Below are 13482 nucleotides of genomic sequence, written 5' to 3'. Positions count from 1 at the left end.
CATGAGGAAAAAAAAAAAAGTTTTGTTCCAAGCCTAAACTCAGGGGTGAGACAGCTGCGCATATTGCGCAGATTTGATACAAATTTGTTTTCCTGCGCCAGGCTGCTCCAAAAGCTTGAAAATTGTAAAAATTGCGCCACACTGCTCCAAAACAGTCTGAGAGCCAAGGATTTTAACGCTCCCCGTCAGTTTCAGTGGGGGAAATGCTTACTGGCGGCATTATTTTCCAGCACCCCCAATGTGATGGTGTTTGTAAAGGTTCAATCTGATTGATCATACAATTGTCCCCGAGATAGTTTTTTCGAAAGTCACAATGTCGGGTTGCACATGTTATATTCTGTGCGTTTTCACAGTTTTTCCATCGAAAAGTATTGCAAAGTCCTGTAGAAAAAATAATTATTTGTACTAAGGCGTCAAACTACTTGTGCAAGTTGATGAACAAAAACGGCAATTTTTGGAGCGCCTTTTTTCTCCGGAGACATTACTGGCTGCCGCCATCTTGGTGGGGTAAAAATGGGAGAACGTGGCCGCCGGGTGAAGCATTTGCTTGTGGTTCAGGCAGAGTGCTCTTCGCCGATGTCTACCTTGGTTTAGTTATGGGTATAGCTGGGTTTACATTTAGTCCTTTCATCTGTTGCGGGACTCGAAAGACGGGAGTTCATCAAAAACAACATGGCGCCCGCGAAGTCGCGGTGTTTCGGCCTTGAGTGCGAGTCCGGTGCGTGTTTGAAGGGAAATTTCGGACTCATTGCGGTGTTATAAAACGCTGAGTTATTGCTGCCTTTCACAGCGACCTTGCGAGTGGCGGAAATGAGGCGGGAGACGCTGCAGAAGCAGCGGCGCAGGCTACATTGCCGCAAAATGTTCAAGCAGTGTCCGATAGCGGGACGGGCTATTATTTCACGCTAGTAATAATGGTTCATTTATCTGAAGTGAAATTTAATGCCAAGAGGGAGGCGGCTATACATACGAACGTTTTGCGCAACTTTTGCCGTGGCTCTACACTTGTGCGTACAGCCGAGTCCGAGATAACAAAAATAACAATTTCGGCATTCACATGATTATAAAAATGCCTTACGATTGCTTAGTTTTTCAATTTGATATTTTCAACGGAGCTCTACTATCTATTTATAGAACCTAAGAATTTAAAAGTGGTTTGTAAAAAGGTAGTGCAGTTCGTACCTCGTAATACTCTGGCAGAAAAAAAAAGTTTATTGAGAGGCTGTTTCAGTGTTCTATAGTATGTTCAAAACTGATTTAAGAATGCACTTTTTCCCCACGAGTTGCCCAAAATTTGATTTTTTTAGTCTCCTGAGGTGATATAATATATGTCGTTCTTCTGCTACAATTCCAGGTTCTTCTGCTCCAAAATCAAGATTTCGCTGCTCCAAAAACTGCTCCCAAATCTGATTCAGCTGTCTCACCCCTGTAAACTCCAAAATGTCATGCCTTCTCCAACACAAATTGAATGACATTAGTATTTCGAATCGTAATCCTTAACTTGTGCACAGTTTTTTGGCACCTTATTCAGCTGCATCTGTGTGGCATTTTTTTTTTTTTTTTTTTTTTTTTTTTTTAACAAAAGCTTTAGCAAAAGGTTATTGAAAGTTTGAACAAATTCATATCTGGAATGGGAATGAAGAGCTAAACAACCCCCAATTTTCATCTTCATAACAGTAATAAATTTTTTAAACAGAGACCCCGTTTCCTCAAAGGGTCTATGAAAACAAGACAAAACACAAGTTTCGTTCATTCGAGAGAAATACGGAAAACATATGAAGCAGTGGCAACCCTCCAGCCACCTTTCCACCTTGTGCTATTATGGGAACTTGTGTGGGTAATTGGCGGCCACTGATTAAAGCCCTGCCGCTAGAAAATGCGATGGTAGTGGTACATGTAGTTCTGTTTCACCGTGACATTTGCATGGTGTTACAGGGAGTTAACTAGCTGATAACTCTGTTTTAGTTTCCCCAACACTGAGCACTATATTTCTTAATAATTATAGAAGTAAACATTATGCATTTTTAAAGAAAAATTAACAGACGAAATACCACTGTGCGTAGCACGAATCGTAATGACTAGGTGGGGCGACATGGGGGCATGTTTGGCGCCATTTTTAAATACCTTCTGATGGGCATCCGCAGATGCCACTTGGGGGGGACATTTTCAAGGAATGGTAGCATATTTTGGCACTATAATAAAAATATTAACTTTTAGCTTTTGCCCTCCATCCCCCCTTAACCCTTTGAGGGTTTTTGCTGTACAGCGGCAGTTTTCCGTCCCGCAAGGTTTGTCGTACAGGTACGGTTTCAGCCCTCCGTTTGAAATTTCGCACCATAATGACGATGCATGCTCACTCAGAGGTGCTGCCACCTCCTAGGACTTACAAGAAGCGTTTGAAATTTGATTGTGCTAACTTCTTGCGAAGATCAACAGAACTCTAGCTTCAGCGCACAACGCACTCTATGTGAATGCCATGTCGTGGTTTCAGTTTCGCCATGTGACCGCAGCGGAGGCGTGCGAAACTTGATTTTTATCTTTATCGACACTCCCTTGCAGGGGCGGTGGAAGTTGATTTCTATCTATATTGGCGCTGCTCTTAGCTTGCTTATCGCCGTAATTTATCAAAGTAAAGTCATTTGACCACCCGGAAAAGTTTTTTTCAAAAAAGGTCGACCCTCAAAGGGTTAAAGCCTTCGTCTGCCCTGGACCAGTGGCGGGCTTTTCGGGGTTTCTGTGATTGGTGTTGGAGGCATTGTTCCACTAGTGTGGGGTTCGTGCAAACTGAAATGAGTCGTGCTCCTTGCAGGGGCCAGACATGGACATGAACCTGGACGCCTATCATGAACAAATGTACTCGGGCAGCCAGGGCCCTCCCAGCGGACGGCACAACCCTTACTCCCAGCAGGGTGAGGCGTTTGTGCTCAGCAACAACCTCTGAGGCCCCCCCAGGGCCCGAGGGTAAAGAAAACAAAGAAACGAACGAGCTTGGTTAGGTGTCCAAATACTCTGCATAATGCGCAGCTTTCCTTTCCCTTTTCCCTTTTTTTTTTTTTTTTTTTCACTTCATTATGGGTTAATGAGCTGACCGGTTGTGTTGTGTGAAAAATGCAGTTCAGTAGGCAAGTAAGTCCACAATGGGTCTTGTTACTGACTTGGGCTTGTATATGTCGTGTATTTGGTCGTGTGACATAGTTACCTTGGTTTCATCTTCCTAAAGCGACGTTTTGCTGAAGTATTTAATTTTTTTTGTTTTTGCATTCAATGGAAATTTGATTCTAAAGCAGACTTTGCTGTTAGTCAAAGGCCGTAAATGTTTAATGCTAGAAATTGCAAGCTGAAATGGATTGTCGTTTTCTTCAGCAATTTCTTTAGTGGCTTACATGTTTGAGATCCCAAAGTACAACGTTGCTCTTACAGGTGTGTTAAGTTTAAGTGAGTGAAAGATTAATTTATTTGGTAGCAGTTGATTTTAGCATACAATTAAGCTTCTTTAAGTGCGTGCGTGAATTTTTTTTTTCAAGTGTGAAAGACGCTTTTGTGTAGTAGTGCTTAATTTCGGAGAATTTAATGAGCTTGGTTTTGAGACCACGGTGTTCGGGCTGGGCTCTGCGAGCAGCAACACTGGTGAATGTAATGTGCAAGTCCTATATTGTTTGATTGTGAGCGCAATCTCAGCCTGTGAGCGCAATCTCAGCCTTGCGCCAACATTGTACGCGACACCGCGATAGAACTTAATATGTGCGTAGCCCCTCACGCAGTGTCCCGAATGCGATATCGCATGTGTTCTGCTCAGCATTTGCCAGCTTCTTTCCAACTAACCAAGGTTAACCACAGCTGTTTTTGGTCGTAACATCTGCGACATGGGTCTCGAGGCCAACGAAGTCGTGCACACAGCTTGTGTGCCTAATGTGAAACTTTTTTCGAGGAGCTTAAACAAAAAAGTGAGCCTGGAATATTTGACACTGACCACACAAAAAACATTCTTTCTCTTTGAGCTGTCCATAATCTGGAAGGATCATGCTGTGGTACGAACTTTCTTCTCTAAGCATGCGTGCCTTGTCTAAGTTGCATATGTGAGATGCCTATGCACGTTGCTGTAGATGCCCAACGGCTGCATGTGTGCGCATGCTGGTTATGGCCATAATAGATGGCCACATAGTGGGAATTTTGAAAGGAATTTCAACTGGTAAACTGAAATTGCATTTTTAGTTGATTTGTGCCCTGTGTAGTGCACTTGACTTCTTAATCAGTGCCTACTATTTTACACCAAGACTTTCCAAAAATCGAAATTTTGCATTTCAAGGTTTCAAGATCATTTGTGCACATTCATTGGGGATTTTCGCTTTTGTCTTGGTTAATTTGGAAAGAAAATGTTTGCATTTTTTAATGGGGAAGGTAGCTGAAGCAGATAGTGACTGACGCATCTGGTTGTAACTTCTCAGTTTTAATGTAGAAATTAACCAACTTTTCGAGCAGTTTCTTTTAGACATGTGCTTGTGTAGCCTAATAACAATCTTGCGTGCCTGATTTGGGGTTGAAAGCTATTTGGAACTGAGTATTAAAAGAACACTACAGTGTAAAACAACTGTGCCTGTACCAGTGGAGTACAGTGCATGAATACACATATATTAAGGGGAAACGCGGCTTTCAACTTTGGAAAAATGTCCAAAACATTGTTTTTCTTAAGGGGACACGCGGGTCGAAAAAACACGATTTTTTCGAAATATACCGATTTTTTGTTTTCCCTTGCATTAGCATCTTTGACTATCCTTCTTTCATGGGTAAAAAAATAAAAACGAAATACGAACGAGAACTTAGTGAAAAATGTGTCTGAATGACTCGCGGTGACCCAAGAAATCGCGCAATCAAGCCGAATTTCGGCCAGGTTTGAGAATTTATTCCGCACGGCAGCGTGGCTTGCCGCCATTTCGGTCACTTGAGAGAGGTGGATCAAGCCTTCTTCTCTCGATCGAGCCGCTCGCCAGCTTCGTATCTCCGCGTAAAAAAAATTAAAAAAATGTTTCTTCCCGCTTGTTTTGCGAGCTCCCACTGGGCATTTAAATCACGTGACGCGAAAGCGGGACCGCCATTGGCTCTTGCCGCTTGTGAGCCGCCATCGCCCGCATCGTCTCGTTCGATACTTCGCGCTATCTTTTCTATTTCCTTATCGTGTGTTTTTAATCGTGAACGGTGAGGAGAAGCGTGACTTTTGTAGCCAGAAGCAGCGTACTTCATGCCGGTATAAAGGAAAGCGCAAGCGGCGCAGCATTGTGACGACCACGGCCAATGCCGGCACGACCGGCACCGTGAGGCCTAACGGCGCCGGGCCTTCAAGCGTTGCAAGCGCGGCTCTACCAGGCGGGGCTGATTTTATCAGCGAAGATATCGGCTTTATAAGCGCATCGGAGAAGAAGTCGGCAGCCTTCCAAGGTGAGGAGACAGCCAGCCACGGGAGCGGTGCAGTTATCTGTGAAGTCGGCGCTCTGACTGACCTTGAGTGGCACCGTGTGCGCGACGTGCGGGAAGTGCGAACTCGTCGTAGTTGAGGCGGTTGAGGTTGCGAACAAGCGGAAGGGCCTCGCATCGGTACTGGAACTGAAGTGCAAAAACGAGAAGTGCCCTGCGGGAGTGGCTGCGGGAGTGATTTCTTCTGTTTACTCGTCGCAGCGCGCTGCCGCCGTCGGTCGCGGAGGCCGCAAACCGGAACTCTACAGGGGAAGTCCCCGTGATAGTTTCGCCGTCAATGTGAAAGCGGTACTCGCTGCACGCGCGGTTGGCATCGGACACGATCAGCTGTGCAGGTTCTGTGCCATTCTTGGTCTACCAAAACCACAGCATCAAAAGACGTTCTACAACACTGCCAAGAAAGTTCATGTTGCGTCCACAAAAGACGTCTCTGACAATCTTGCTGAAGCAAGGCAAGTAACTGCGTTGCAAGCTGGTCAGACTGACCTCAGTGTGATTTCTGATGGTACTTGGCAGAAGCAAAGACACGAGCCACAACAGTGTTGGCACTGCCATTTCTCTTGACACTGGTCTCTGCCTGGATTTTGAGGTGCTGTCAAACTACTTGTACTTGTAGCCGCCACCAAAAGCTTGATGAGCAAGAGGAGGAAGTGTGGCAAGCCTTTCATGCCTCTTGTGTGTGAAAAAAATGTCGACTGCTCATCCCATGCCATGGAGACGGAAGCAGCACTGCGTATCTGGCACAGGACGCTATCGTACAACCTGCAGTTCACTGTAGTGGAGACTGCCACTGCCCTAGCAGGGTTGTGGTTCAACAGGGGCCACACACTAGCTTTGAGCAAGTTCTCCAAGAACTGGGAATCTTTCCTTCAGAAGAACTGGTCAGACTAAGCAATGCAAGTGGCCAGCGGAGGATCAGGCAGATGTGTGCCAAGCTGACTGCTAAGGCTAGCCCCATTGCCGCAGCCTGGTGAAACGGTCCCATACCAAGGACCACCCCAGCAAAAACCGTGAGGGTGCAACCTATGCAGCAGGAGCATTCTAGTTTTAGTACCTCAATGTGGACATTTCAGACTGTATCCCCACCAAATTTCATGTTGTTCGAGCAAGAATTTCTGAATCTGCCAAAGAAATAAACTTTCAATTGCGTTTTTCTCAGCTTGTTGTTTTTGTCCGTTTTCTGAGTTTGTGCACACTTATTTTCCCACTTAAAGTTGTCGTATCAGGATGAAATTTTGCACAGATGTTCATTATAACACGTAGAGTGCACAAATCTTGTTCATTATGCAATTTGTGTCCTTAGATATTTCTGACGGTCATAAAACAAAAATATACAGAACAAAAAAAGGCACACTACCAGTCATTTTTTTTTCGTGGTGAGGAAAATGATGATGAGGCTTTTTCAGGTAGATTTGTGCACTCTGCAGTTCATAAGGAACCACCTAGGCTATTTTAAAAGTTTCAGAAAAAATTTTTACTATAAAAAAAAGTGTGCACAAAAAAGCCATTTTTCTGAAAGTCATGCTGCGTAACATTTTATCCGGAGCAGCTATTCAAAATCTGATTACATATATGACCAGAGGAGCTCAATCTCTACAAGCTGTGAAAATTTCAGCCTCCTAACTTCATTATTAAAAAAAAAGTTGTTTGGAGGAGCACGTCCCCTTAAGCCACATATTTGGCTTCTCTGTTTTCTATTCTGTGCATTTGCAAAGTTCTTCCAAAAACCATCGCAAAGTGTAGGCAAAATACTGTTGCCAGCCACGGTGACAAAATATCAGCGCGAAAGTGTGAAAAAAAGAACGGCAATTTTAGGAGCACTGTGTCGCGGCCATTTTGGTAGCATTAGATCGGCCGAGCAATCCTCTTTCTGGTTTCGTTCATCCACAAATGCACGAATGACAGAAAAAGAAAGATGCACAAATGAAGCCAGAAATATATTCCGAAGCGCCATTGGCTCTCCAGTCGGCACGCGCTGAAACGGCCCTCCTGATTGGGCGTCGCTGCGGCAACGCAAGGTGTTGGCCGCCTGAACGGCTTCTGAGTTAATTTCCGCTGCTTCGGTCGGCCAAGTTTCTGTTCAATCATTTTATCTGCTGTGGTATTCAACACGGACATTATCACGATGGGAATGCCTGAGATCATGAGCCAGATTGCGGGAAGTTGCATGGCTCGAAAGGCAGAGGTCATCAAACGCTTCGTGGTGCGCGTTACTTCACCTTGGAGGGTGAAACGTGGTGTGCGCGCTTGTGGTAGCAGTTCGCAAAGTAAACTTCAAAGTATAATATGTTGCGGCAAACGTGCACGCGAGCCATATTGCCTTTTTTTGCGCAATGTTTCCCGTGCACCTCGTAAGCTGGTCTGAGTTGGGAATAAAAACCTGTTCACGGCATTAAAAATGTACCTTATGTCATAGCAATTCTTGCAGTCCACAGGACTAAGTGAGGTGTGGTGACGTTGTGTGTCTGTTATTTTAGGACTGAGAGAGGTGTGATGACTTTGAGAGTTTTGATATGGTATTGGGGACGATTAGGCGGTGCAATTGCTGGCAGCTATGCAAGGCTAAGTCCGCCTTATTCAACAATACTTACTTACTTTAACAAATTGAATTTTTAGGGAAATGATTAATACCAATGCGTACATCTATAGTTTAGTGCATATTGGCTGTACTGCGAGGAATATTGGATGCCCTGAGTGGACTAAAAAAATGAGTGTATTGAAAAGGAGTTATGCAGAATATTACTCTAAGCTTCAAATTGAAGAAGCTCATTTGTATCCTTGTGGTATGTAACCTTTTGGCAATGAACACCTGCGCGTACAAGTACTAAGTTGCAGCTCCAGGCATGGTTATAAAACATCAAAGAAGCCAAAAGTCAGTTTTCAAATTTAAGTAAAAAAAATTGTGCTTTATTTGTTGCCATGGTGACAGCACTGCAAAGGGAAGTTGTCCAGTGCAATACAGACAACCCGCTAATCTAATTTGCATTGAAAGCCATCTCCCCTTCCGCCCCATTTGGTCTGCAAACTTGGCTATGTACTCTTCACAGAGGAGCCGAAAATGATGTTTTATGGAAAGAAAAAGGTTGCATAAGGCACTTCCTACACTCCTGTGTAGGGAGCCTTGAGTCTCCCTACACAGTGAGACTCGGTCAAGCATTGAGCTAACCCAAGTCAATGTGCATGCCATGACCAGTGCTGGCATACTATTGAGCACCGTATAAAATCTTGACGGAAATGTGAACCTTTTCATGGCTGGACTTTCCCTTGTCCAAGGCTATCTTATCTGCATCAATCACCAGCTCGCCCCCTTTCAATAATTTTAACTCCTCTGTAGCGAAAAGAGAAATGTAAAAAGCGATAATAGACACAACAGGTTCAGAGCATTGTGGGAAGTGGGAAAGGGAGGCAATAACTAGCGTGGCAGATGCGGAAGCACTTTTTGCAGTCGGCATTTTCTTTGTGAACTGGTTTATCTTGGTACGGAAACGGCAGCCATGGCGCAACACTTTCTGCTCAAGATAAACCATGGCGTGCGTGTGAAGTGTACAGCTTCGAGTGACAAGCAGTGTGTGGGCAAGGCTTTGCGGCGCTCAGCTGCCGCACAGACCCCATTGCACGCATCTGGAGAGCTGAGGTTCTGAGTGCTGTAGCTGTGCCTGCAATTGCACTGTTGCAAATCTAGTGATCGTTGTCAGTGTGACTGATGATTCTCTACAATTTCTGCATTGCAATCAGGTGCCTAACTGCAATAATTAAAGTTAACAAATCCTAGTTAATTATTCTACTAGATAGCACTTGCAACCTGTTTTATTGTGTCTGCCACGGCCCCTGATCACATAGTGCAAGAAAAACAATTTTGCCTCCAAAAGCCCATTCTTTTAAATTTTTTAACACTTTGTATAGGCACCAAAGTTTTTATACAAATGCAAATAGTTTCAAACGAAGATGTGCGCAACCTGTATTTACGGCAGGAAAACCAGAAATGTTGTGATGATGGCACAAAGGCACCAACAGTTGCACATAGCCATTCAATTGTCCCATTTACTGCTGGAGTAATGGCGATTCATTAGCCTAATTCAACAAGTGCGCTGCTCACATTCATTTTCAGTGGCCACTGTCGCTTGCTCAAGAATCGCATATAGTAGAACAGGCATGAAAAAGAATACTTGAGAGCTGGGAATGCTGATTAAAACAGTCACTACTTTGTCTGCCTGATGCAATTTAATTACGGCTCAGCAAAAACAAACACAAATAATAAAATCAAGAGAGATGACGATTTATTAAGAAATAACATGCTCCTACTTGAGGACTGTTGGTATTATTCAAATTGTTCTGGCAAGATGTCCCAACACTGCCACATACACTTCGACACGTTTGAAGAGCATTTTTAAAAGGTGTTCAGCAGATGAATAGATTTTTGATGAAAAAGCATGTTTAGAGTCTGTCAGCTGTCAGAAAAAGCAGCTGTGCTGTGATATTTCGCCGTATGCGTTTCTAAGTAGCAATGATCGGGTGGGTGACAAAGGTGTGTTTGATGCTCAACAGTTGCGTTTAAAATAGTTGGATTTGAGAATATGCATCTAGAAATGAGAATGCAGTTGCAGATGTTTAAAGAAAAATGTTTGGACAGCATGCGTAACATAATCACTGGAAATTGTAGAGCAAATAGCAGACTACCACCATCTCCATATTTCTGGATTTAAAATTTTGCCCCTTGTCGTTGAGAATTAGCATCCCACTCCACATGCTGCTAGCGATTATTTTCCGGGAGTTGGTGGAACTAGAGGGAGGACCAGGCTGGACTGTTCGGTGCTAGCTGCCCGGTAACATGAATAATGATCTCGAACTTCATTCGAAAGCGATAGGTGGGGCTAAATGGTGTTCATACAGCCGCCGATCTTGAATATAGCCTGTTGTAAATTGTATTTGAACTTCGCGATGAACTGTCACATGGTTAGAAAGAGCCGCGCAAGGAAGACGGGGATGAGGAGGCTGTACGTGCAGCACGCAGCACGAGCTGTACTTTGCTCTGTCTTCGGAAAAAAGAACAAGACGACGCTTGCTGCGATGGATGCCGGGTTTAGCGTCTCATTTCTTCGGCGCCACTAAAAGCCGAAGCGCGATTTTCCCACATAGCCATATGTAGGAATTTTTAGACATTTAGTCACAAACACCAAAATAAGCATTTACGGGCACTATAAAAGCACCATAAAAGCCCTTCTTAACTTCCAATTCATGCTTATATATCAAAGTGAAGCGATAAGAACTCAAGGAACAAAATAGGCATTTGCCTAAAATGGAGTCTCTAGTCATGAGTTCAGTGCTGAAAAGTAGCTGGGGTATTGCATGCCTTTTGTCTGTTTTCCTCATTATATAGCTTATTTTGGTGAAGTTTGCATTAAAAGTTGGAGCAGTGTTATTTTATTGAGGCAATCTTTCAAATGAACTGAACTTGAATTTTGTCTTCGTAAAAGGCCAACTGCACTCAAATTTCACCTCGGCCAAATTTTACTGTGAACATACAATACATACCGCCAAACCGACTGGGATGTGGCTGGTAGCCCCATGAAATGCGTTGTTAATAAGTTATAAACGTTCGAAATAGCTGCGTCGCAGGCAACGCTACACGTGCCGGTGAAACGTGCAAACAGCGATAAAGTGGAAGTTACAATGCGGCAGGCTGGTTGCGTTTTCCTTCAGCCAGCTACGAGAACCGGTCGAGCTCCGATAGGCGCTTTTCTTCTAGGGCTGCTGCGAGGGGGAAACGTTGCCCGCAGATACCCTCCAGCAGTCCGGCTGCTGGAGGGTATCTTGGTCGTTGGCTGGGCCAGCTGCAATGTCACTTTGTCAGTTTGTCAGTTTGTTTTGAGTCAGTTTGCAATGTCAGTTTGTTTCGAAATCGCCGATTTTTGACGGCCGTTAGCGCCGTAATACGCGTATTTGTGCTGTCATATTTTGTGTCCTGGAGTCTTTTTTTTGGCAGACTATACGAAAATAAGGTTTTCAAGAGGTCGAAATTTTGAGTGCAGTTGGCCTTTGAGACAAAAGACAATTTACTCTTTTGCATTAAGACAGTTAATGCAAAAGAGTAAATTCGGTTTGCAGGTTGCAGTTCTGGTTAGTTCTGTCATAGTGACACGCGTAATATCTTAACCAGATGCCATGAAGGCTCGTTACGTGTGCGACAACTTGTACATTTATTTTTGGAGGGAGCAGGTTTGATAGTAATGTGAGAAAAATAAATTGGAAGTTATCAGTTACACCTTGACGGGCGGAAAGCTGTAGTTTGGCCGCCTCCCATACATATGGTCATGTAGGCTGAGATTTTGAAAGCAGCTATTTCTATGTTGCGTCTGCATCATCCCATGAGCACATTTGTGCTGCTTAGTTAGTAGACGACCCATTTGTTGTGTTTTTTGACCGGCAGCTTTAGTCAGTTGCCGTGTTTTTAAACAAAGCATGTATTGCCTGTAATGGTTTTGCACTTTTATGTTCAGTCTACACCATGCATTCGCATGTTTTACTTTGGCACCATCGGCACATGCCTGAAAAAATGTGAGCCCGGTCCTCCAGCATTGTGGTTTGGAATCGTGAGTGGACTGGCTGCAGTGGCCAGTTGTTTGAGGTAACACGACCTTGTTTGTTGTGCAGGTTACGATTCCCAAGTCCCCATAGACTCTATGCAAGGACTTGACTTGGGGCCGTCACAAGGAGGCCACAATTACACCCCCATGGACACGGGCATGGACCTCGACACACCAGGGGACCTCACTTTTGACCCTCTCGACCCTTCCCTTCCTGCGCCAGCACAGCAGGATAGCAGTGGCCAACTAGCAGCTTGGTACGACACTGATCTCTAAGGGCCGCTTGCTCCGTGTTTTTTAACCCCTCTGCTGCAGTTACATGGTGCTTTTTCCCGAGAACCATGCGTTTGGTGCAAGCTTGGATTTTGTCTCCCCTAAGAGTGGCAGCACACGTGGGGAGCAATTTTTGCGGAGAATCCTTGCTCCTAACGCTCTTGGTTCAGGGGGCACCTGGCATTGGTTGTCAAATCTTTGGGCCACTGCTTCCCCAAGTTTTCCCCCTGGCGCACGTACATGTGCCATCTCCTTTGGCAGTGGTTGGTGGCAGCTGTTTTTGTCTCATCTGCTTTTGCCTCCAGGTATTCACTCCATACTTTTTAAGTACTTCCATTCGTCCTTGTAGCCTCTGTTCTTGCATTTTGTGTTGTGCAGTCCACACTGTGCCATTCTGTTTGTGCTTCTACTGTTTACATGAGCAATGTAGCCTTAGTGCTGTGTCTATCATCCTTTTTAAAGTACTGAACGGTTCCGCAATTGTGGTTTTCATAATGGATGTCCTGTGAGACCCTCAATGATCATTACACTTTTTTACGAGACGGTACATGTTACAGACTCGTTACAAAGTATTCCTCCTGTGTTCCTCTGCCACACGGGGTGTGGTTGTTCAGTTGCAATATCGGAATCCTGCCACCACTTTATACTCCGGACGTTTACCAGGTTATGCATTTTTGCCCTTTACCTGCAACATTTCGTTTTGCTATTCAGCATGTATCAGTAAGCTATCCACATGAGAATAGAACAAGTTTTTTTTCTCTGTTTTAGGTGGCATAAGGCAATGTGGGCATATTTGATATGTCATTTTCTGTATACGTGTCTGTGCATTGTATTCAAATAAAGTAGCCAGCATGTATTTGGTGTTTTGTTGGCTTATTTCTACTGTCAGTGCTGTGCCAGGGTGAGATTTTGGGAAACCTTCCTTTTTAAGACGAAAGTGTTTTATGCCGGGATCCACCAAGATCTGGCTGGCGTCATATCCGTCACGGAAATACGTCGCCAGAAAAACGTGGCTGCGCCAGAATTCGAGCCGGGCGCTCTGTCGCCAAAATGGGAGCTGCCCAGTGCTTTACCGACTCCGCTACGAGCTGAAGCGCATGCGCCGTATATCTTTCCTATAACCTCCTCTATTTTGATGGTGCTGCCATCTAAGAGA

The 13482-nt window shown here is 44.5% G+C and overlaps 1 protein-coding gene across 3 annotated transcripts in view; it reads left to right on the top strand.

Annotated features, from left to right (window-relative positions):
- Arm (armadillo) overlaps window positions 1-13180 on the top strand; it is a 37963-nt gene extending 24783 nt beyond the window's left edge. For all 3 annotated transcript variants that reach the window (XM_077687508.1, XM_077687510.1, XM_077687509.1), the window contains exons 13-14: window positions 2810-2909; window positions 12121-13180. In XM_077687508.1, the coding sequence (XP_077543634.1) occupies window positions 2810-2909; window positions 12121-12329 (309 nt within the window). In that variant the 3' untranslated portion in view covers window positions 12330-13180. The remainder of the gene's footprint in view (window positions 1-2809; window positions 2910-12120) is intronic.
- The last annotated feature ends 302 nt before the right edge of the window (window positions 13181-13482 follow it).

This window comes from Haemaphysalis longicornis, unplaced genomic scaffold, assembly GCF_048455015.1.
Source record: "Haemaphysalis longicornis isolate Haplotype H1 unplaced genomic scaffold, Haemaphysalis longicornis Haplotype H1 scaffold_1, whole genome shotgun sequence".
NCBI lineage: Eukaryota > Metazoa > Arthropoda > Arachnida > Ixodida > Ixodidae > Haemaphysalis > Haemaphysalis longicornis.
The sequence above is the reverse complement of the archived record's forward strand: the minus strand, read 5'-3'. Positions and strand labels throughout refer to the sequence as shown.